Raw genomic sequence first — 22,052 nt, forward strand, 5'->3', positions numbered from 1 at the left:
TTCTGTGTGTAACTGCCCTGGGGCCCTTCAGGGCACTGGTCTTGGACACAGCCTAGTACCCTTGTGAGTGCAGGGGCTGAGCCCATATAGACTCCCACTGCTGGATCTGTAGGGTTTCTTCCCACCAGACGGAGGCAGAGGAGGGTGGAGGCCGGCGCACCTGGTTCGTGTGTAGGGGTAGGCATTCCAGGACTCCTCCACCACCCGCAGGGCCGCCTTGGGCAGGATGGAGCGGAACCAGCCGGGGATGTGCATGCCCACGTGGTACACCTTGTGTGTGTACTGGCCCGAGCCGCCAGGGCCGTCTGTGTACGGCCGGTTCTCCAGGATCTCCACGCCGCTGCCCTCACCGTAGGTCTCATTTCGGCTTTTCTTCTGTGGGGACAAAAGCATGATGAAGTGTGTGGTTAAAGCTTCTGCACAGGACAGGGGCCCTGTAGGCCAAGCCCGGGTGTAGAATGGGAAGATAGGCTCTGGCCACAGGCTGGCTCCGCCCAGGCCTTTCAGGACCCTCCCAAATTAGACCCAAGCTCATGTGGCCCAAGCTCCCTGTGGTCAGATCCCCTCTCTGAGGCCCAGCACTGCTGATTCCTGCCTGTCCCAGGACTAAAAGTGTCCCAGGGCAAGGACAGGGCAAGGATGCCTGTTTTCTGGCTTTCACTCAGTATTGGACTGGAGATTTTAGAAGAGTCATGAGGCAAAAAAAAAAAAAAAAAAAAAAAAAGAAATCGTAAGAGGCATCTGAATCAGGAAGACAGAAAGAAGCTGTCCTTGTTTGCTGAGGACATGAACTTTATACAGAAACCCCCCCCAAATTTCTTCCAAATTCATTAGACCTAATAAATGAATTCAGTAAAGTGGCCGGATTCAAGACCAACACACAGAAACAAAGACTGCAAAAAAGAGATTGAGAAATCAGGGGCTGGGTTGTGGCTCAGGTGTAGAGCACTCACTTGCCTCGCACATGTGAGGCCCTGGGTTTGATCCTCAGCACCGCATAAAAATAAATAAATAAAATAAAGATATTGTGTACAACTAAAAAATAAATAGTAAAAAAGAAATCAACCACATTTATAATAGCATCTGAAAGGATAAATATTTAGGAATAGGTTTAATCAAGTAGCTCCATAAAAATACTTGTGCACTAAAAACTACAAAACATTGCTGAAAGAAACCAAGGACCTAAATAATGGAAAAACATCCTGTGTTCTTCGATCAGAAGATTTACTATTGTTAATGTAGCAATAATCCCCCAAGAAGCATACAGACCCAGTGCAGCACCTACTGAAATTCCAATGGCCTTTTTTTTTTATAGAAAAGTAAAAACTAATACTAAAATTCATATGGTATTGCAAGGGACCCCAAATAGCCAAAATAATCTTGAAAACAAGACAAAACTAAGCTGGAAGACTCACACTTCCTATATAAACACTTACTACAGAAAAGAAAAAGCAGAAATGGCAATATCAATATCAGGTAACAAAGAATATCAGGCAAAAGAATTCGCTACAAAGTTATAGAAATCAAAACAGTATGGTACTGTCATAGGATCAATGGAATGGTATTCAGAGCCTAGAAATAAACCATATATCTAATGGCCAATTAATTTTTAAAATTAATTTATTTATTTGCTTATTTATTGGAGGCACTGGGGATTGAACCTAGGGGCATTCTACCACTGAGCTGCAGCCCAAGTCCTTTTCGACTTTATTTTGTGATAGGGTCTTGGTAAGCTGCCCAGGCTGGTTTTGAACTTGTGATCCTCCTTGTCTCAGCCTCCCAAGTCACTGGGATTATAGGTGTGTGCCACCATGCATGGCTGGTCAATTAATTTTTTTTTAAGAGAGAGAGAGAGAGAGAGAGAGAGAGAGAGAGAGAGAATTTTAATATTTATTTTTTAATTATCGGCGGACATGACATCTTTGTATGTGGTGCTGATGATCGAACCCGGGCCGCATGCATGCCAGGCGAGCGCGCTACCACTTGAGCAACATCCCCAGCCCAAGGTCAATTAATTTTGACAAGAGTGTCAAGACCATCCAATGGAGAAAGACTAGTCTTTAACAAACGGTGCTGGGACAACTGGGTATCTATATGTGGGAGAATGAAGTTGGACCCTACCTCACACCACACACAAAAATACAATGAAAATGGACCAAAGAATTAAATGTAAGAACTAAAACTATGAAACTGTTAGAAGGAAATAGGTCATCTTCATGACTTTGGACTTGGCAATGGTTTCTTAAATATATCCAAAGCATAATCAACAAAAGAGTAGACAAATTGGTTTATCAAAATTTACAACTAGCTGGGTGCAGTGGTGCATGCCTGTAATCCCAGTGGCTCAGGAGGCTGAGGCAGGAGAATCTCAAGTTCAAAGCCAGTCTCAGCAACTTAGCAAGGCCCTAAGCAACTAAGTGAGATCCTATCTTTAATAAAATACAAAACAGGGCTGAGGATGTGGCTCAGTGGTTGAGTGCCTTTGAGTTCAGTCCCTGGTACATTTAAAAAAAATTAAAAATAATATTTATCAGAGGACAGCATCAAGAGAGTGAAGACGATCCACTGAACATGAGAAAATATTTGTATATCATATCTGATAAGGGACTTGTATCCAGAATATATAAAGAACTCAACTCAACAACAAAACAGAAAACCCAAATTCAAAAGTGGCCAAAGGACTTGAACAACCCTTTTGCCAGAGAAGACAGAAATGACTAAGAAGTCCATCTCCTGGCACAGAGAACAACACCAGGCCCAGAGGAAAGTCTAGCCTGCTCTTCAAATCGTGGGCCACTACCCATTAGTGGGTCTGAGAGTCATTTCAGTGGTTGGCCACCACCGTTAAAAAGAGAAGCAGCAGCAGAACAGAAAACCTAGGTGAGAAGAGGCTGACACCATTAGTCATCAGGAAAATGCAAATCAAACTTCGAGAGACAGTGGACCATTAAGATGGTTAAGATTAAAAACAAAAACCCAGCAGACGATCAGTGCTGGAGAGGGTATAGAGAAGCTGGGACCCTTGTACACTGCTGCTGGGGATGGAAGGGCACATAAAATGGGGGGAATGCAAAAATGGTGGAAAACGGTTTGGAGGTTTCGCAAAAAGAGACACAGGGGGACTGGGGCTCAGTGGTAGAGCACTTGCGTGGCATGTGTGAAGCACTGGATTCGATTCTCAGCACCACGAATAAATAAACGAACAGAATAAAGGTCTAAAAATAAAAAAAAAAAAAATAAAGAGAGACATAGGATTACCACATGACCAACAAGTACACTTCCGGTTGCGTGCACAAAAGACTTGAGAACAGGGGCTGAACAGACACTGAGTGCCCCTGAGCGGCAGTTCTGCCTTCTGTGATTTTGGTGACCTGAGGTCAACCACAGTCCGAAAACATTTCATGGAAAATTCCAGAAATAGACAATTTGTATTTGTTAAATAACTTTTATTATAGTATGCTATTATAATTATTCTATTTTGTTATTAGTTGTTATTCTCTTACTGTGCCTAGTTAAACTTTTCCCTGAAACTTATTTTACTGTGAAAAAAATATATAAAAAATATATATTTTTTTCTTTTTGAATTTTGAGACAGGGTCTTGCTAAGTTGCCCAGGATGGCCTTGAACTTGTAATTCTCTTGCTTTAGACTCTCTGGTAGCTAGGATCATGAGCATGCCCCACCATGCCCAGCTCTCTAATTTGTAAATTAAACTTTATCATAGATCTGTATGGAGAAAAATGAAGCATAGGAGTTTGATACTGTCCATGGCTTCGGGCAACCACAGAGGTCTTAGAATGTATCCCTGCAGATAAAAGGGGGAGACTGTGCTTGTACACCAGGCCTTCAGACGACTTCAGTTCTTCCAAACTTGTCTGTCAACTAAAGAATGGATAAATGAAATACGTTCCACCTGCATCAAAGGATATCATTCAGATATATGTGTTTCAAGGTGGGCCAACTTGGAAACATTGTGCTGAATGACAGGAGCCAGTCACAGAACACCACAGATATTATTCCACTCCTGTGAAATGTCTAAAACAGACAAATCCACAGAGACAGAAAGTGGGGTAGTGGGGACTTGGGGCTGGGAGGTGGGGAGAAATGAAGGGTGACTGCTAATGGGTCCAGGTTTCTTTTGAGGTGATCAAAATATTCTGATGGACTTTTCTTGGGGGTGCTGGGGAGCCAACCCAGGGCCTTACAGGTGCTAAACGTGGGTTCTTACTACTGAGCTGCACTCCCAGCTCTCAACATATTCTGGAATCACTGTGGTAATGGCTGGTCACGCACTCTGCGAACACACTAGAAGGGAAGATTACATGGTGGGTGAATGACAGTTTGGGAGCTGTTTTCTGGGAGCAGGGCTCCAATGTCAAGGAGGCATGGGGGGTTGCTGGGGCTGAGAATGTCCTGCTGCGTACCCAGATGTTCACTGGATGGGAACCCACCTTGGCAGGTGCTCACGGATCATACTCTTTCTGCATATGTACATCCTTGAATAAAAAGTGAAGGGAATTGGGGCTGTGGCTCAGTGGTGGAGCCTAGCGTGTGTGAGGCCCTGGGTTCGATCCTCAGCACCACATAAAAATAAATAAATAAAATAAAGGTATCGTGTCATAACTTAAAAAAAAAAAAGTGAAGAGAATTAGGAACAAAACCAAAGGAAAAAACAGCAACAGGTTGCTCAGAGTATCCCACCTACAGAGTGCCAGGCCAGAGGGACCCTGCCACAGAGCCATGTTCCAAGGGGAACGCCAACTTGCCAGGGGAAGCTGACTGGCCCCCTGGCAGGGCCTCTGGGGAAAGATAGCCGCCTCCACTTGCAGTTGCCAGGTGCCAGCTTCATCCCAGCCTGGGGTGGGGCGGGGATCCTCCAGCCTTCAAAGTCCACATGCTGCTCAGGTGTTTCCCTGAAGGACAGAGCGAGGAGCTAGGACGTCTGATTCTCTGCCTGGCCTCGTTTTCTAGTCTTGGATCAGCCACTAACATGGCAGCTGGGTTGTAAGGTCGCAGGGCAGAGGAGAAGGGCTGGTCCAGAGGATGTGGCTGGGGAGGAAGGCCCTCCCGTGGCCACAGCACTAGGTCCCCTGTCACCCTGCAGGACATCAGACACAGGCACTTGTGGAGCCTGCTGGGGCTAAGACATGGAGACAGCGGCCATGCAGGGCAGGCCAGCATACTGGGAGCCAGTGCAGCCAGGGAAGAGGCTTCCTGGGAGAGGTGGTCCCCAGGGGCAACCACTGCTCCTCCCTGAGCAGGAGCCTTGTGGAGCCTTCTGGGCCTGCCTCAGACACAGCTAACCCTTGAGGCCCACGTCCCCTCCGCATTCAGAGCTGCCGCCCCATCCCACAGTGAGGAGATGGAGCCCACCCAGGGGACAGCCCTGCTCCCATGTTGGAGCAGCTGGGCAGCATGGAGACAGAGGAGGAGGCACAGCACCCTGCCGTGCTGGGAGCTGCTTTGTACCCAAGCTCAGAGTATCCCACCTACAGAGTGCCAGGCCATCAGGGACCCTGTGGGCCAGGCTATCAGGAGGGGTGCTGGGGGGTAATGAGTTTACCCTCAGCGACCCCATGTGCTTGGTCGCCTCCCTTCAGTGCCCCACCCCAGCACCTCCTTCCAGATGGACCGGCAAGTATCCTCTGATCTGTCTCTTCTCCTGCTGCCCTGGCTAGGGGTGACTCAGTCTACCAGCAGGGCCAGTAGCATCTCCTGACCATTAGCCCTGACATCTAACTTACTCTACAGCTGGGGGGTGGATGGGTCAGCTCACAGTACAGCTGGAAGGGACAGGGCTCACTGGAGGGAGGGGGCACCTAGGAGTGTCCCCTGCTACCAAACAGCCTGATCCCAGTCTCCTAAGCTTGGCACATGACTTGGGAGACTGAGGTCTGTGATCCTGTGTTGGGCTACCGCTCAGGGTGTCAGTGTGTGTGTGTGCGCAGCACACATGTGGGATGTGTGCGCCTCCAGGAGCCAAAGGCCCATGGATTCAGGGCTTTTCTGGGCAGAGCAGAAGGAGAATGTGCTCGCAGCTGTCTCTAGAGGAAGAGATTCCGAAGGCAAAGACACTGACAGTAACACATCCTGAGATAACCTGTGTGTGATGCCCTGGGGAAACTGAGGGCCAGGGGCGGAAATGAGGTGTGAGGCCACACAGCCAGGTGCCAGACAGGAGGGATTCTCCCAGGCCCCAGGCAACATAGAAGTCCACAAACTCCCAAAGACTGACTTTCTCATGGCTGCTGCTCACAGCTCATTAAAAACACGTTCTCCTAAACATAAGAGCTAAAACTATAAAACCATAAGAAGAAAACACAGGCATGAATCTTGATGACCTTGGATTAAGGAATGGTCTTGGAACAATAATGCCAAAAGCCTAAGCAATTACAAAGAAAAAAAAAGCCAGATAAACTAGACTTCAACACAATTAATAACCTCTGTGCTCCAAAGGACATTAAAAAGAAGGTGAAAAGAGAAGCTTACATAATGGGAGAAATTTTTTTTGAGGAGCTCATATCCAAAATATATAAAGAATTCTTAAAATTCAACAATGAGACAAACAACCCAAGTCAAAAATGGTCAAAGGGTGTGAATAGTCGTTTTTCCAAAGAAGATACAAATGGCCAAAATAGCACCTGAAGAGATGCTCAGCACCACTAGTATTAGGTAAATGCAAACCCAACCACAATGAGGCAGCACTTCACTCCCCCTGTGCTGCCTCACCCCGGGGCAGGACCCTGGGAATAGATAGCAGCAGGGCCTGAGGTGGAGGGACGGACCCCACACGTGGATGGGGGAATGTAAGGTGGCACAGTTGCTGTGGAACAGAGTGGCACGTCCTCAGAAAGTCAAACTCAAGAGTTGCTGCACAACCCAGGCATATGCCCTGCAAAAGGGAAAACCTGTATCCACACAAAAACTTGTAGATGAACATCTAAGTGCAGTAGCCAAAAGGCAGAAACCACCTGCATGTCCACCAACAGATGGTGGATCAAAAAATATGGGGGCTCCTGTGAGGGAGTGGCTAGTGGCAAAGAGGAACCAACTACTGGTACTTGCCATAATGTGGATGAGCCCTGAAACCATTAAATGACAGAAACCAGACAGGGAAGGCCACAGGTTGCAGGGTCCCACTGAGATGAGATGTCCAGAACACAAACCCAGAACCTGGAAGCAGGCAGGCTGCTGCCAGGGGCTAGAAGCGGTGGGGGGACGGACAGCGGCTCCTTTCTGGGTGATGAAAATGTGCTCAAATCATTTGTGGTGATGGCGCATCTCTGTGGACATGCTGACTTCTGACCTGTACACTTTAAACAGGTGAGACACGTGGGTAAACCCCATCCTGACTCCTGTTCTCACTAAGATTTAAGAAAGGTCAAATGTGAGGAGTGGGATAGGGCTTGGTGACCCTGTCTGACAGAGATGACATCTGAGTCACCTCTAAGTGTCTCTGCCACAAATGACTTTCCTTGTGCCCAAAAGGTCAGTTTTCTGCTCATGCAGAAAACCTCATGCTTGAGGTGTGGGTGACTTTAAGTCATGGGGATGTGACGGCATGGTCAGGGCTGTCTTCAGTCAGTTTCCTGAACAGCAGGCATGTTCCACGCACACACACTTGGCACCAAGCTAAGCATACACACCTATGTGCACAGGTGCACACAGAGGTATTCCCAGGGTGCTGCCTCCCGCCTGGGGCAGGACCCTCTGCAGAGCACAAAGAGGTGCTCCTTCTTCATGGCCCAGAGCTCCCGAGTCTAGGCTTCAGAAGAAAGAAGACCTGGTGAGGCACAGATGAAGTCAGGTGCCATCCCTCTGCCTCTCAAAGGACTCCTGGACCGAGGGCCAGACGCCTGCGGCCCGAATGCTCTCAACTGTGCCCATGCCTCAGATGACCTTCTCCTTCAGCTGCCCCACCATCCCTTGAGCAAGGGGCAGTATTACTGTGACCCCAATTTGCAAATGAGGAGGAGACTGTGAGAGGTAGTCACCTGTCCACAGTTCTGAGTGGCAGAGCTGGCCGTGACCCTCTTGATTCCAGGGACTGCTCAGCTGCCCCGGGGAAAGCCCCTCAGCACAAGGCAGGTGTTTGGCAAATACTTGCCGAAGGTCTAAATGGACTCTGAGCTCACCTCTGTGGCTACTCCCCTAGGCCGGACAGGTCACTTCCCTCTGGTCTCAGTTCCTAAAACCAAAAGTGTGTGGGGTACCTATCTGCCCACATCTTGGTTTAGGCAGCTGGAATGTCCTCCTCACCCCCACATTTACGTGCACCTAGAACCTCAGAATGAGACTTATTTGGAGCTAGGGTCTCTGCAGGTGTCATTAGAGTGATGCTGTCACAGGCCAGGAAACACCTGCAGCCGCAGAAGCTAGAAGACAAGGCAGCGCCCTCCCCCACAGCCTGGCAGGGAGGGGCCCTGTGGGGACCTCGATGCCCAGCTTCTGGGATCCTAAGCCACAAGGGAATAAACTCCTGCTGTTTCAAGCCACCCCGCTTATGCTTCTTTGTTACGAAAAAACCGCTCTGAGAAGAGATGTGAGGTCAGGGCTGTCAGGAAACTTGCAGGAGTCTCTAATGGCATGCCCCACCTGCCAGGGTGCAGAAGGGCAGGGGGAAGCTGACAAGGAGCAGGGTGGGGGGAGGGGTCTCTTCCACTTAGTCTACAGGGTGTTTGGGATGCTGTGCAAATGTCCCCACTCACGCCAACTTGGACCTTGTCCTTCCCAGGCGCTCCTAGAAGAGCCGGCAAGCCTACCAGAGACTCCTGGGAGGATCGTTCCCTGCCTCCTTCAGCTCTGGGGACTCTTTCTTCAGCATAGTGACATCAGTTGCCTCTCTGCCTGTCTTCCCGTGTCTCTCTCCATCCTCTCCTCCTCCTCTCTGTTTTGTGGTGCTGGGGATTGAGCCCAGGGCTTGGTGCATGCTGGAAAAGCACTCCACCACTGAGCTACATCCCCATTCCCTTTAAACTTTTTACTTTGAGACAAAGTCTTGCCAAATTGCCCTGGCTGGCCTTGAACTTGTGATCCTCCTGCCTTAGCCTCCTAAATAGTTGAGATTACAGGCACCTGCCACCACACCCAGCCTGTCCTTTCCTCTTCTTATAGGGACAATAGCCATTCAATTTAGGGTCCACTCTAAGTCCAGAATGACCTCATCTCAAGATTCTTAATAGATTACGTATGTAAAGACTCTAGTTCAAATCACAGTCATGAGCCGAAGTTCAGCTGCACATGGATTTTGGGGGACACTAGTCAATCAGCTGGTAGCACCCACAATGGCTCCTGTAGCTGGACTTCAGCTGCCATTGGATAAACAGGAGCACCCCCTGCTCATCCCCCGCTGCCCAGCAGGTGAGTTCCTCATCTCTCAGAGGGGGCCTCCACGCCTCCTGCCCAGCCACAAAGCCTTCAGTTACCAGACTCTTCCCCAGCATGTGGTGACTGTGGGCTGATCACACCACCTGGCCTGGCTGATTCAAGGTGACCTTGAGTTATGTGTATGAGTACTTGAGTCCTGGGATGCTGTGGGTAGGGCTATGTAAAGGGGTAGATGGCATCTCTGATCCAATCCCCTGAAGGTGTGATTTCAGAGAGGGTAAGAGGGGGGTCCACAGGAGACCTTGCAATGTGCAAAGGAAGCTAGCTAGGTCTCCAGAGACTGGCTCCATGGGGCCAGCTGTGGACACTGGGACAAGTTCTTTGACATCTCTGAACTCCTGCCCCTAGGGGGCACTGCCACCAACTCTGCAGGTCATCAGGAGGATTAAATGCTTCAGGCTCAGGGCTGCCACCATCACCAGTGACATTATGGATGTCTAGGTTACTTGTGGGGTTGGGACAGTGGGGTACCCTCAGGCAAGGGCCACAGTTGGTCCTGGCTGGCCCTGGAATCTGCATGACCCAGCACTTTGACGCCTCCGCATAGTAGATGTGTGGTGAAGAGTGAGTCAGTAAGCTCTAGCCACTGTCATCAGGAACTCTGGAGCTGGTGTGCCCAGGGCAGCCAGCCCTGCCCAGGGGTCCCTGTGGGCCTGGCGCGCTACGGCTGTTGTGCCACGTGGGAGCACACTCTTCCCAGTCACGCTGCGCTCTGCCCACTCAGGAAGCTACCCGGTCCCTGCCTCCTGTCCTTGAGCTGTGCTGCCAGGCTCCCAAGAGGGAAGGACACAAGACCAAGGGCCCCTGCAGGGCAGCCCTCAGAGCTGTCCAGGGTCCTGGTCCAGCCCTTCCGCTCCTCTCTTGGTGGCAAGCCCTGGCTGAGCCTTAGTGGATGCTCCCAGCCAGTAACCCTACACCGTGTGTGCTGGGTGCTGCCCAGGCATGGGCAAGGTGCGTGGCCACAGGAGCTCCGTCCATCTTTTCCAAGACCTTCCCGTGGTAGCAGGTCCAGAGGAAGGCCTCTTCCCAGATGCTGCCCAGCTGTGGGCAGCACAGTGGGGGTGGACTGAGCTTGCTACTCTCTCAAGAAAATGCGGCCGCCTCTTAAGGCCTAGCACAGAATATGCCGGTCCTTGGCATGCTGGCCTGAGCCCATGCACTGACCTGTCCCCCACTCTCTGCCAGCTCTCCCCCACTCCTGCCCGTGTTTTAGGTGGCTGCATCCATATCATCTCCTGGAACACGCTGGTGTCACCCCATTCGCCTCTGCAATCAGCCCTCGCACAGGCAGGGCACAGAGAAGCCTGTGGACTCAGCTACTGTTTAACACGGTCCGACTAACACAGCAAACCTCGCACATGTCAAGGTGCGGATTCTGACATCTTCAGACCTCTAAGCCCTTCCCCACAGGGACTCAAGACCCCAGGACTCCAGGTCCAAAGTCAGGGCAGGAAGGGGCCAGTGCAGGAGCAGAAGGAGTGGGCCAAGTGGAAGACAGGACGTGGGGCTGGGAAGAGCGAGTGCCACAGGCCCTGGAGTGGCCAAGAGACCACAGAACAGAGGAGCAACCCTTGGCCCTGTGAGATGTGCAGGGCCTCAGGAGATGGGCTCTGTCTGTGAGTGGGAGTCTCAGGGACAGGAAGGACGCACTCAAGTGCCTGTGTTCTAGTCCCCATATCTGGACGGTCCCCACTGGCCTCTGTTGCCCTCCCTGTCCACCCGAGGGCCTGAGGGCACAGCTCACGCCACTTCCCACCAGGACCCTCTCATGGGATGAGGTATGGGGAGGTGCTGGTGCCTGGAGAGGCTGCCTCTCTCCCTGTTCTGGGTGTGGGGGTGCCTTGTCCTCTCTCGCTGGCCCCCTGCTCCTGTCTGCCAAGGCACCCCCACTTCTGAGGCTGGTAGTAGCTTCCCCTGCAGCCCTACAGGAGTCCCAGAGCTCTCCAGGCCAGAGAGGCCACCCAGGAGCTGGAGGAGCTGGGTTCCAGTCCTGGCTCTGGGAGCTCAATTTTCCTACCTGTAGAACAGGAAGTTGGCTTCCAGAGCCCTTCCTGGCTAGTGTTCTGTGAGAGGCCAGCTATGTAAAAGACAAAGAAAGCAAAGCTTGGAGAGACTCAGTCGCCCGCTCACCAGGACTAGACTCAGCTCAGGGTCAGCTGGGCCCTAAAAGCCCACCCTTTCTCCAAAAGACTGAGATTCTTAGCTGCGTTGTTGCCTGGAAACAGACCATACCTCGACCTCAAGCTGGCCCTGTACACATCTGCTCTGGGGTCCCTGGCTATAGTGTCTTCACAATGCTGAGGCTCAACCTTCCTGCCTCTGCCAGTGTGGGCCATGAGGAGGGGCTGAGAGACACCAAGTCAGCTGAGCAGAGGCCTGGGTCCTCCACAGGGGTCTCAGAGGAGAGGCTGCGCTGTGCTTGAGAGCAGCCAGCGAGGTGGCTGTGGTGAGAACTAGAGTGTTCCTGTGTGTGTCCACGTGGGGACACGGGCTCACCTGTGTTGGTGAGCACCCCAGCCACGCTGCCCGCTTTCGCCTGGGCACTCCAACACTGGGCACAAAACACCTTTCTGGGTGACACCTGACTGGTTTTGCCTATGTGGGGAGGAAAGAAGATGTGTGCTTGCTGACCAGAAGGACTACAGGGAAAGACCGGAAGCTCAGAGTGGCTGAGGAGCCCAGCTAGTACCAGGAGGCCCCCACCTGGCCTGAGGGCCGACACTCCTGGGCGCTCCTGGTCTGCAGGTGGGGAGCTGTCTCCACCCACCATGCGCCTGGTTAACAGTTCAGCATTCATCAAAAGACGCTGCACACAATTCACAGTGGCCAAACTTGGAGCCAGCCTAGGTGTCCGTCAACAGGTGAACAGATAGAGAGAATGTTGTAGATGTACACAACGGAGCTTAATCAGCCGTAAAGAAGAACAAAACTATGTCCTGGCAGGAAGATGGATGGAACCATTATGTTAAGTGAAATACATCAAACTCCGAATGTCAGGGGTCTGATGTTTTCTCTGCACTTCCTGCACGGCTGTCTGCACTTCCACTACGTGGAAGCTGGAGAGAAAAAAAGGAATAGGAAGGTGTGGAGAGGGGGATGTCATGAAAATCAGAGGGAGATGGCTGGAGGAGAGGGAGCAAGGGTGGGAGGTGGGGAGTGCTGGGGAGGGCCGAATCATACTGCTATATCGTGTGCATAAACAAATGTGTAACAATGATCCCATCAATACGTATGATAATAACGTACTAATAAAAAATGTGAGAGAGGCAGAAGAAAAAAGATGTCACTGCACAGGTTGGGAGGGCCTTGGCTGCGTAGAGGAAGTCTGCCATCACACAGGGGTTGCGAGTTGCTTAACAGCCACATTCACGGAAGACATAAAGACAGATGCTGTGCAAATGGCAGGTATTTGGGGTGGCCCAGAGTCATGGGTGGTTCTGTGCTGGAGAGAAGCAGATTTAGGGTGATCCAGAGGCTGGAGGCACATCCTCCTGGACCCCCATCATCCACCCTGGAAGGCCAGGTGCAGTGGAGGGGTTGCCTGCTGTGGTCGGGGCTCATTGCTAGGGCAGGAATTGAGAAGCTGCAGGACAAATGGCAGCTGTAGCAGATGGGCCTGGTCCTAGAATGAACTGAGCTATTTCCAGAGTGCTAAGAGCTGGGCCTGATTTAAACTTCCTCCTCTCCCCACTCTAGAAATAATTAAGGGGTAAGTGGCTCGAGAGGGAATTGAGCGGTCCTCCTGTAGCAGCACCTCCTGCTCTCCTCCCCGCAAGCCTGGCCAATCCCTGTAGCTCCATTCAACTCCTCCCTGGCAGGAGCTGGGTCTCCAGGCTCTGCTGGGGGCTCATAATACCCCCGACCCAGGCAAACCCAGGGATGGGAGGTCCAGGCCCTGCCAGCAGCAGCGCCCCTCTGCCCGACAGCTCATGTGATGAGGTGACCAGGAGACTGTTCAGCAAGAAGCTGGCCCAGGGCAGAGACCAGAGGCCCCAGTGTGCCCAGAGGAGCCAGAGACAGGCCAAGCAGGTTCCTAATCAGTGGGAGGCCCTAAGGCCCTCAGCTTGAAGGAAAATGGACAGGTTGGGCAGAGGCCACACTGGACCATGCAGGAGGCTGGCTGGAGAGCTGGACTGGAAGATCCTGCAGAGCGAAGACCCCAGCCAGGACCCCAGTGGGTGGGGTCATGGGGGAGGTCTGGTGTCAGGGCCAGAGCAGCCAGGATCCTGGGCTCCAGATCCTGGGTTCCAGGCTGGGCAGGCACTGAGGAGGGAGCAGCCATGTCTCCTGGGAATGGGTGAGACATGGCTGTTCACGTGAGACTGTGAACCAGGCACGTGTCCCACAGTGCTGTTTAAATGGCAGCAACCATAGTAATGTGGGGGTCTGAGATCTGGGAGACAGGCTTCGTGCTTCGGGTAAGTCACTGAACCTCTCTGACCTCAAAGTACCTGTCTTTTAAATGGGGTGCTATGGACTGAATGTTGTGTCCCCTGAAAATTCCCACAGTGAAGTTCTAACCCCTAGTACGATGGTCTCCGGAGAAGGGGCCTTTCAGAGGCTGTTAGGGCTCATGAGGTCATGAGCTCAGAGCCCGGGATGGCTCAGCACACTCACAGACTCACGAGAAGAAGAAAAGATACCAGAGTGTTCTTTCCCACTCCCTCTCCCCGCCCCTCTTCCTCTGCCATGCCAGGACACAGGGGGAGGGTTCACGTGTGCAAACTAGGAGGAGAACTCTCCCCAGAAATGGACCTGCCAGACCTGGAGCCAGGCCAACCAGTGCCTGATGCTCAAGCCCCAGGCCGGGTACTTGGTGGCTGCAGTCTGAGCTAAGACCTGGGCTCAGAGTTAGTCCTGAGGGAACAGTGCTGGCCAAAGACTCTGGTGTGTAATCAAATGTACGAAATATGATATGTCAAGAGCTTTGTAATGTTTTCAACAACTAATAATAAAAAAATTAAAAACAAAAACAAAAACAAAGACTCTGGTGCCACATAGTGTGCCTGGGTGCCCAGCATCATGCTTGGAAGCCAGAAATCCAGCCCAGGCCCGCGGTTGTCTGCACTGACCCCAGACCCACCTGTATCATGTAGAGCTGGGCGATGCGGTACTCCTCCACGGTCATCGGCAGAGGGATCCGATATTCCTTTATAATCATCTTGGAGTCCCAGCCTTCCCGACGATGGGGAACTGCGAGTTAGGACTTCTAGACGAGGCTCCTTAATTTACCATGACAGAATGCACCAAGGGCTCCTGAGAGAAAGAGAGAGAGGACAGGACAGTCACTTTCTGTAAAGGCTGGTGAATGCCACAGCACAGAGGAAAGCCTGATCTAGACCCAGGCCAGAATTCTAGTGTCCACCCTAGCCTGGGCCAGCAGGATGACCTGAGTGAATTCCTCGCCTCCTCAGCCTCCCTGTTCCTTGTCTGCTCAGCAATCTTCAGAGCTGGGAGAACGGAGGCTGTGTGTCCGCTCTGATCAACCAATAGTCCCGGGAGGGAAGGATAGCTTCCGAGGGCCAGGCAGAGGGCACAGCTCCCTCGGGGTCCTGACAAACCGCAGCACGGGTCCCCAGTCCCTGTGGGTGGCCCTTGTGATGTGGCAAATGGAGACGGCCCATTGTGGGAAAGAAGCCAAATAAATAAAAGGTGAAAAACAGACGTGAGGAATTGAAAGTTAGCAGGCCAGCCCTTCTGTGTGGGGGCAGCCGGTCCTGCTCCTGTCACCAGGGGCAACGGAGTCACTGCGTCCCGGCAGAAGACGGGATCTGAAGTTTGGTTTCAGTTTGATGCAAGCAATCACATTAGGAAGCCATCCTCTGTGAGCCAGGCCCGGACCCGCAGCCTTCACTGAAAACGTCATTTTGTGACTGCCCGAGGTCCCACAAAGCCATTGATGGGAGTTGAGTGAAGGCTTCTGAGATGGGGTTTGGCAGAACTAGGAGGGCATTTCAGAAAGGCCACTCCAGGGTGGCAGCTGGGTCAGGGCACCAGCTAAGTGGAGAGAGCCGGCCACTCGGCAGCCTCCCCAGGGCACCATCTGAATGGAGCACGTGGCACCAGCGGGGCATTAAAGCATTAAGGAACCTCAGCAAGATGGAGAAGTATGTTTACCAGAATATTGGAAGATGGGCACAGAGGACTGAAGGAAGCCTTTAATATGGCCTTCAGGGAGAGAGACGGGGCAGGGGGACACCAAACCAATGGGCCAGAGATGGCCCCTGTTAGTCCCAACAACCCCATACTGCTTACGTCATAGCAGGTGGGAACACGCCCAAAGCCCACTGGGCCCCCAGATCCAGTTCCCTCATCTGACAGCTTTAAATAGTCAGAATACACGCTCTCTTAGCCGATTGGAACCTGTCTACTTTATACACCTAGGAGCTTGCACCTCTGTCGGCCATAGAGAGGACAAACCCTGGAGCCAGGGAGGACCCTGGCGGGGTCCCCCTGAGAGTCCTGTGACTACAGACTCCCCCACTGGACACACCTTGATCCACCTGGACACACTGGCACCCCCTGACGCCCCTCCCTGGGAGCTCCACTCCTGCCCTGGGGCGGAGGGACTTCCTGTCTCCAGCCGACTGTCCATGTATCTATTCCCTGGACACTCTCTAGGCGTCCTGTCTGTTCCCCAGGCAGCCTCGGGTCTCACCTCACTGCCCAGGGCAAGAGCTGTGCTCAGGTGAAAGAGGCCACTGCTGCTTTTCTTCAGGGTCTGGGTGACAGGGACAAGGGGCCGATTTGGGGCCCAAGTAGAGAAAGCTGAGGCTGAGGGCTGCCCCCCGGGACTTCCTCTTCACTCAGCTCTGGGACTGCCTGCTTGGGACTGCATGCTCTGCTCAAGTGTGGCTGGACACTGAGGCCACAGGACAGAGAAGGGACGTCCCTACAACCTCCAGGCCGCACCTCATCCCAAGGGAAGGTGTGAAACAGAAGCCCTGCTCAGCCGAAGCAGCAAGAAATCTGACACCTGGATGAACTTCCAACTAGCCAAGAGGATGGCTCAGACCCCTGATTAGGGACACACACCAAGGAGAGAGCGCCCAATGCTTGGGAGAAGGAGCTGGATGAAATGAGGCAGTACAGGAGTGGGATGCTGAGGTTCCATGGGGCTGCTCCAGGGCTTTTCCATGTGAGGCTCTTCACCAAAGCCTAAGGTTGGCTGACCTGGGTGAGCAGAGAAGAGCCACGTGGTACCTACACGTACGCAGTGTGCGGGCCTCAGGCTTGATCCCCAAGTCCTAGGGTGGATGCCATCGTCCTGAGAGACTCTGACTCAGTCCCATTCTATCCCTGAGTAAGAGGTCAGACACACTCTTTAGGTGTCCTTCAGAAACCTCAAGTCTCCGCCTCTGCACTCCTGGGGTCTCCCTGGTGAATGACCTGCCCATGTACACGCACACCCAAATCAGATCACCCCGGGCCCTGGCTCTGGGCCCCCCAACGCTGCTGCAGCGCTGGGTTGGGTGGTGCAGGACCCCGCACTGGGCCCTGCACCCTCCTTAAAGACCTCCATTCCCTCAAGCGAAAGCAGGGATGACATCTCAGCGTGGGTCAGCAGCTGGCACTGGCTCAAGTCTCAGGCTTCAGAGGCTCCTTGAGCATGGTCTAGACCAGGCCCATAAGGACACTTTCCAAAGATGAGCTGTCAGGTGCGCTGTGGCCCCACTGGAGGCGGCCACATCTCCATGTGCAGGCCCAGCCTGGCGGCAGAGACCCACGGCAGCCCATCACCCTGTGGAGCTGGGCTGGCGGCAAAGCTTAGGGCTGCCCAGGGAGTGGCCAGACAACCGTTCTGAGGACCATCAGGCGACGGGAACGCGGAGGCTGCAATTCTGTCTGAGGCTGGGCTAGAGAAAAGGGACTGTGCCTCTGCCCACAAGGCATTAAGGAGCCTCTGAGGTCATCGGGTCGGTCGTGTGGCGCTTAGCTGGGACCGTGTCACACCATCTGCTCCTTCCTCTTTCCTAGAGCACTCAGTTCCAACAGCCATGCAACTGTGACAGAGGTCACAGTGTGGGTCCCCTCGGGGATCCAGCTATAAAGCCGGACAGTGCCTCTACTAGCCATGTGGCCTCCCAGGACAGGTCACTGGGCCTGTGTCGCTCCTCAAGCAAAGTGGGGCTGAGACCAGCTAGCTTCCATGATTACCACGAGTGTCATCAGAATAAGGGAGGGCAGGAGGGCTCCCAGGTGCTGGGAGACTTGGGAAGGCCTTTGCGAAGGTGGAGCTGGGCCAGGAGGTTATTTCAGAAAGGCCAGAGTGGGCCTGTGTGGGTTCATGTAGGGGCACAGGCTCATAGATGTTGATAAGCAACCCAACCACACTGCCCAGCCTTCCCCTAGGCACGCCAACACTGGGCATGAAACACCTTTCTGAGTGATACCTGACTGGTTTTTCCTCCCTGGTGGGGAGGAAAGCTGTTGTAAGGAGGACATGCTGCAGCTGAAGAAAGCATGAGCAAAGGCCCTGCGGCCAGCATGAGCTGCTTCATCAGAGCAACCTCCTATCAGTACTTAGCACAGCCATGTCAAATCCCAGGGAGACAGAGGCAGCCAGGCCCACCCTTAAGCCCCTGAAAGTCAGTGTCAAGACCATCACAGACTTCTGGGGTGCCTCCCCTCTAAGAGAAAGACACACACTAGACAAGACATGACACTGAGTGTTAGGATGTGTGTTTCAACACAGAAGCCAAGGCCTTCCTGCACAGAAAGCCCTGGAAGGCCATGCTCACCCCATGCCCAGCTGGGCTGCTCCTTGGGAAGGCTGCAAGCTCAGTGCCCTCTTAGGATGCCTCTGGAAGAGGAGCGGATCCTGGGGAATGAGCTTGGAGCTTTCTGGGTGCTGGCCACCTGGGAGTCCTTTCTAGGGCCTCACTCTGAGGGCACTAACGTCCCGACTGGTCCAGCACTGGCCTTTCCTTACACAGAGCATGGGCCTGCTTCCCCCCAGCTGCGCCACACTAGTGCACCTGGCATCCTGCTAGAGATGGCCTGAGAGAGGGTCTCAGTTCCACTGTCCTGCCTGCAAACATGGAGGGGCTTCTCAAGGCAGAGCAGTCACTTGGCTAAGAGAGCAGGGAAACTGCTACATTCCTAGCCTTAGACTGTGAGGGCCGCAGGCCAGGTCCAGTAACATCTGAGCTGGGAGGAGGGAACAACCTGAGGGCTATCACACTCCACCTTGGACCCCAACAGATACCCCTCTCAAAGTCACAGCCACAGCTCTCACATTCAAATGACAAGATCTAGGCAGGGGTGCATCCTGGGAGGGGTAAGGAATTGTCCTTTTTGTTTGTTTGTTTGTTTTCTGGCTTTTTACTTTTTGGGGCGGGGGGTCCTGGGGATTGCGGTCAGGGGCACTCGACCACTGAGCCCCAGCCCCAGCCCTGTTTTGTATTTTATTTAGAGACAGGGTCTCACTGAGTTGCTAGTGCCTCGTTTTTGCTGAGGCTGGCTTTGAACTTGCAATCCTTTTGTCTCTGCCTCCCTAGCTGCTGGGATGACATGTGTGTGCTGTCGCACCGACTGCTTTTTACTTTATTTTGAAGTATTACACACATACAAAAATGTTCACATACTGTCAGTCATAATTAGGAATTTTCTTTTATGAAACATTCAGCATTCTCCTCTTTTTTTAGAGAGAGAGAAAGAGAGAGAGAGAAAGAGAGAGAGAAAGAGAGAGAGAGAGAGAGAGAGAGAGAGTTTTTAATATTTATTTTTTAGTTCTCGGCGGACACCACATCTTTGTTGGTATGTGGTGCTGAGGATTGAACCCGGGCCGCATGCATGCCAGGAGAGCACGCTATGGCTTGAGCCACATCCCCAGCCCCATAATTAGGAATTTTCAATGATTAAACTCACTTATATGACCAGCACCCACATCAAGGGATAGAAAATTGGGGCTGGGGTGCAGCTCGGGGCAGAGCACTTGGCCAGCTGAGTTCCATCCCTAGCAATGCAAAACCACACAATAAACCAAACAGCCCCAGCAGCCCCCATGTCCCTCTGGCCACATCCCCCAGCCATGGACAGTCCTGCCATTCATCTGGTTGTGTGCCTTATATTAGGTTGAAGCCTATGAATTGCCAACATTCACCTGCCTCTGACCTATAGGACCAGAAACTTCACATGCAATCACACTGAGTGGCTTCTTTTGTGATTGACATGATATTCCTTCCAAGTTATTGGTCCTGGGGACTGAACTCAGGGGTGCTCTACCACTGAGCCACATCCCCACTCCTTTTTATTTTATTTTTTGTAAAGGGAGAGTGTGTGTGTGGGAGAGAGAGAGAGAGAGAGAGAGAGAGAGAGAGAGAGAGAGAGAGAGAGAATTTTAATATTTATTTATTTTTAGTTATTGGCGGACACAACATCTTTGTTTTTTTTTTTTTTTTTTTTTTGTATGTGGTACTGAGGATCGAACCCGGGCTGCACACATGCCAGGCGAGCGCGCTACCGCTTGAGCCACATCCCCAGCCCCTCCTTTTTATTTTTTGAGATAAGGTCTTACTAAGTTGCTGAGGCTGGCCTTGAACTTTTGATCCTCCTGACTCAAACTTCCAGGTCGCTGGGATTACAGGTGGGCACTACTGTGCCTAGCCAACTATTATACCTTGATGGGCATTTGGGTGATTTCTGGTTTGGACTGGTGTGAACAGTGCTGCTGCGGATTACTGAGTTCATAGAGAGGTGTGACATCTCACTATGGAATGGAAGAGGTGCTCCGATGGAAAAATTGTGGTGTTTCTACATCATAACCCAGGGGTCCAGCTAAGGGAGACGCCAGGAGAGAAGAGGGCCTTGGGAGGGCGGGGAGACCATGCTGGTGCAGCCATGACACAGGTGGTCAAGGACCAGAAAGAACTTTGCTGTGAACACAAAGACCTCGTGAGCCTTGAACCCTCCAGGGCCAAGGGTAGATAGTAGCTCTAGCAAGAGAGTCTTCCAGATGATGAGCCCAAAATGTCGCTGCAAACTCTTCCAGAACATTCCTCACACTCTCTACACCCCAGAAGCAGAAAGGGAACTAAAGAATAATCATCTGAAAGAAACCCACAAGGTCCTATGTGTTGAGGGAGGGAAAACAAAGAGCGCACACCACCAGAGAGATCGTCCAGACAAATACCAAAAGACTTTGGGCAAAAGAGTTCTCTAGACACTCAAGGGGACTGCAGATACAATTGTTTAAAATTGGAGGGAGCAGGGAGATGGAAGAAAAGAGATATGGATATTTATTGTATATGCTGCCGAAGCAAGCATGTGAGACACAGGACCTTAAAAGAAATTACTTGACAATAGAAAGAGACGAAAGGTGAATGCGAGATAGCCGAGCTCAAGGGAGAAATGGGAAAAAATAAAATTAAAAGCATCAGCGATGTTTTCAGAAAGCTATATTAAACCATGAATCAACAGAAAAAGCATAAAATGAACAATTAGAGATGTGGTGGATGGTCTGAAGAAGTCACACAAAATTCAATGGAGAAGAAGAATAAGACAAAATAACAGATTCAGAAGCAAAAGGAAATCCAACCCAAACCCTAGCTGGTGTGCTTCTGAAATAAATCAGAATAAAGCAGGGGAAGAGCAAGACACGATCTGAAAAAAAATACCGACCTTCAAGGATAAAAGACCATATAAGTGGGAGGTGAAGGGAGACGGGTGGGGAGAATTGGATCCCTCCACAGCAACACAATTTCAGAAACCAGTGGAATGATACATATGGAATTCTAAGAGAAAGACATTATGAAATGGGATTGTTTTTGTTTTGAGACAGCATCTCTATTATGTTGCCCAGGCTGGCCTGACTCAGCTTCCAGAAGAGTAGCTAGGATTACAGGCAAATACCCTAAGCCTGGCTGGAAGTTTGGACTGGTGTGAACAGTGCTGCTGTGGATTACATCTGGCTGGAACCAGATTTTTTTTTTTTTTTTTTTTTTTTGGTACTAGGAATTTAAAGCAGGTGTCCTTTACCACTGAGCTACACTGATTTACATCCTAGCCCTTTTTATTTTTTGTTTTGAGATAGGGTCTCACTAAATTGCTTAGGGCCTCATTAAGTTGTTAAGGCTGACTTGAACTTTGCAATTCTCCTGTCTCAACTTCCCAGGTCACTGGGATTATAGGTGTGTGCCACAGCACGGGGCTGGAACCAAAATTTTTATACCTGGCTATATTTCCTGTTAAGTATAAAGTTAACCAACATTCTGAAACAAATTTAGTGGCTTAGACATATATAAAGTCTTCTTGAAAAAAAAATACCAGATGCTGAAATCCAACCAATCAAATGTTAAGTCATAATAAGAGAAATCCTGACGGATACTGAATAATATTTTTGCAATCTTGGCAATTTTGATTATTGAAAACAGTATAAAAACCTCAATAACCAGACATGGTGGTGCTTACCTATAATCCCAGCAGCTCCGGAGGCTGAGGCAGGAGGATCATGAGTACAATGCCAGCCTCAGCATTTAGCAAAGCCCTAAGCAATTTAGTGAGAAGCCTGCCTCAAAATTTAAAAATAATAAGAAGGGCTGGGACATAGCTGAGTGGTTAAGGGCCCCCGAATTAAATCCCCAGTACCAAAACAAAACAAAACAAAAACTCAACAATGTTCCTAGCAAAAATTAAAAGTGGGATAATGGCGGTGGAAATATAAT

At 51.4% G+C, this 22,052-nt stretch overlaps 1 protein-coding gene across 7 annotated transcripts in view; it reads right to left on the bottom strand.

Annotated features, from left to right (window-relative positions):
• Positions 1-22,052, bottom strand: part of PITPNM2 (phosphatidylinositol transfer protein membrane associated 2) — a 124,898-nt gene that overhangs the window by 22,029 nt on the left and 80,817 nt on the right. For all 7 annotated transcript variants that reach the window (XM_081287052.1, XM_081287056.1, XM_081287053.1 and 4 more), the window contains exons 3-4: positions 14,471-14,643; positions 161-375 (exon numbers count right to left, since the gene is read on the bottom strand). In XM_081287052.1, the coding sequence (XP_081143178.1) occupies positions 161-375; positions 14,471-14,548 (293 nt within the window). In that variant the 5' untranslated portion in view covers positions 14,549-14,643. The remainder of the gene's footprint in view (positions 1-160; positions 376-14,470; positions 14,644-22,052) is intronic.

Source organism: Spermophilus citellus, assembly GCF_964194105.1.
Source record: "Spermophilus citellus genome assembly, chromosome: 3".
Lineage (NCBI taxonomy): Eukaryota > Metazoa > Chordata > Mammalia > Rodentia > Sciuridae > Spermophilus > Spermophilus citellus.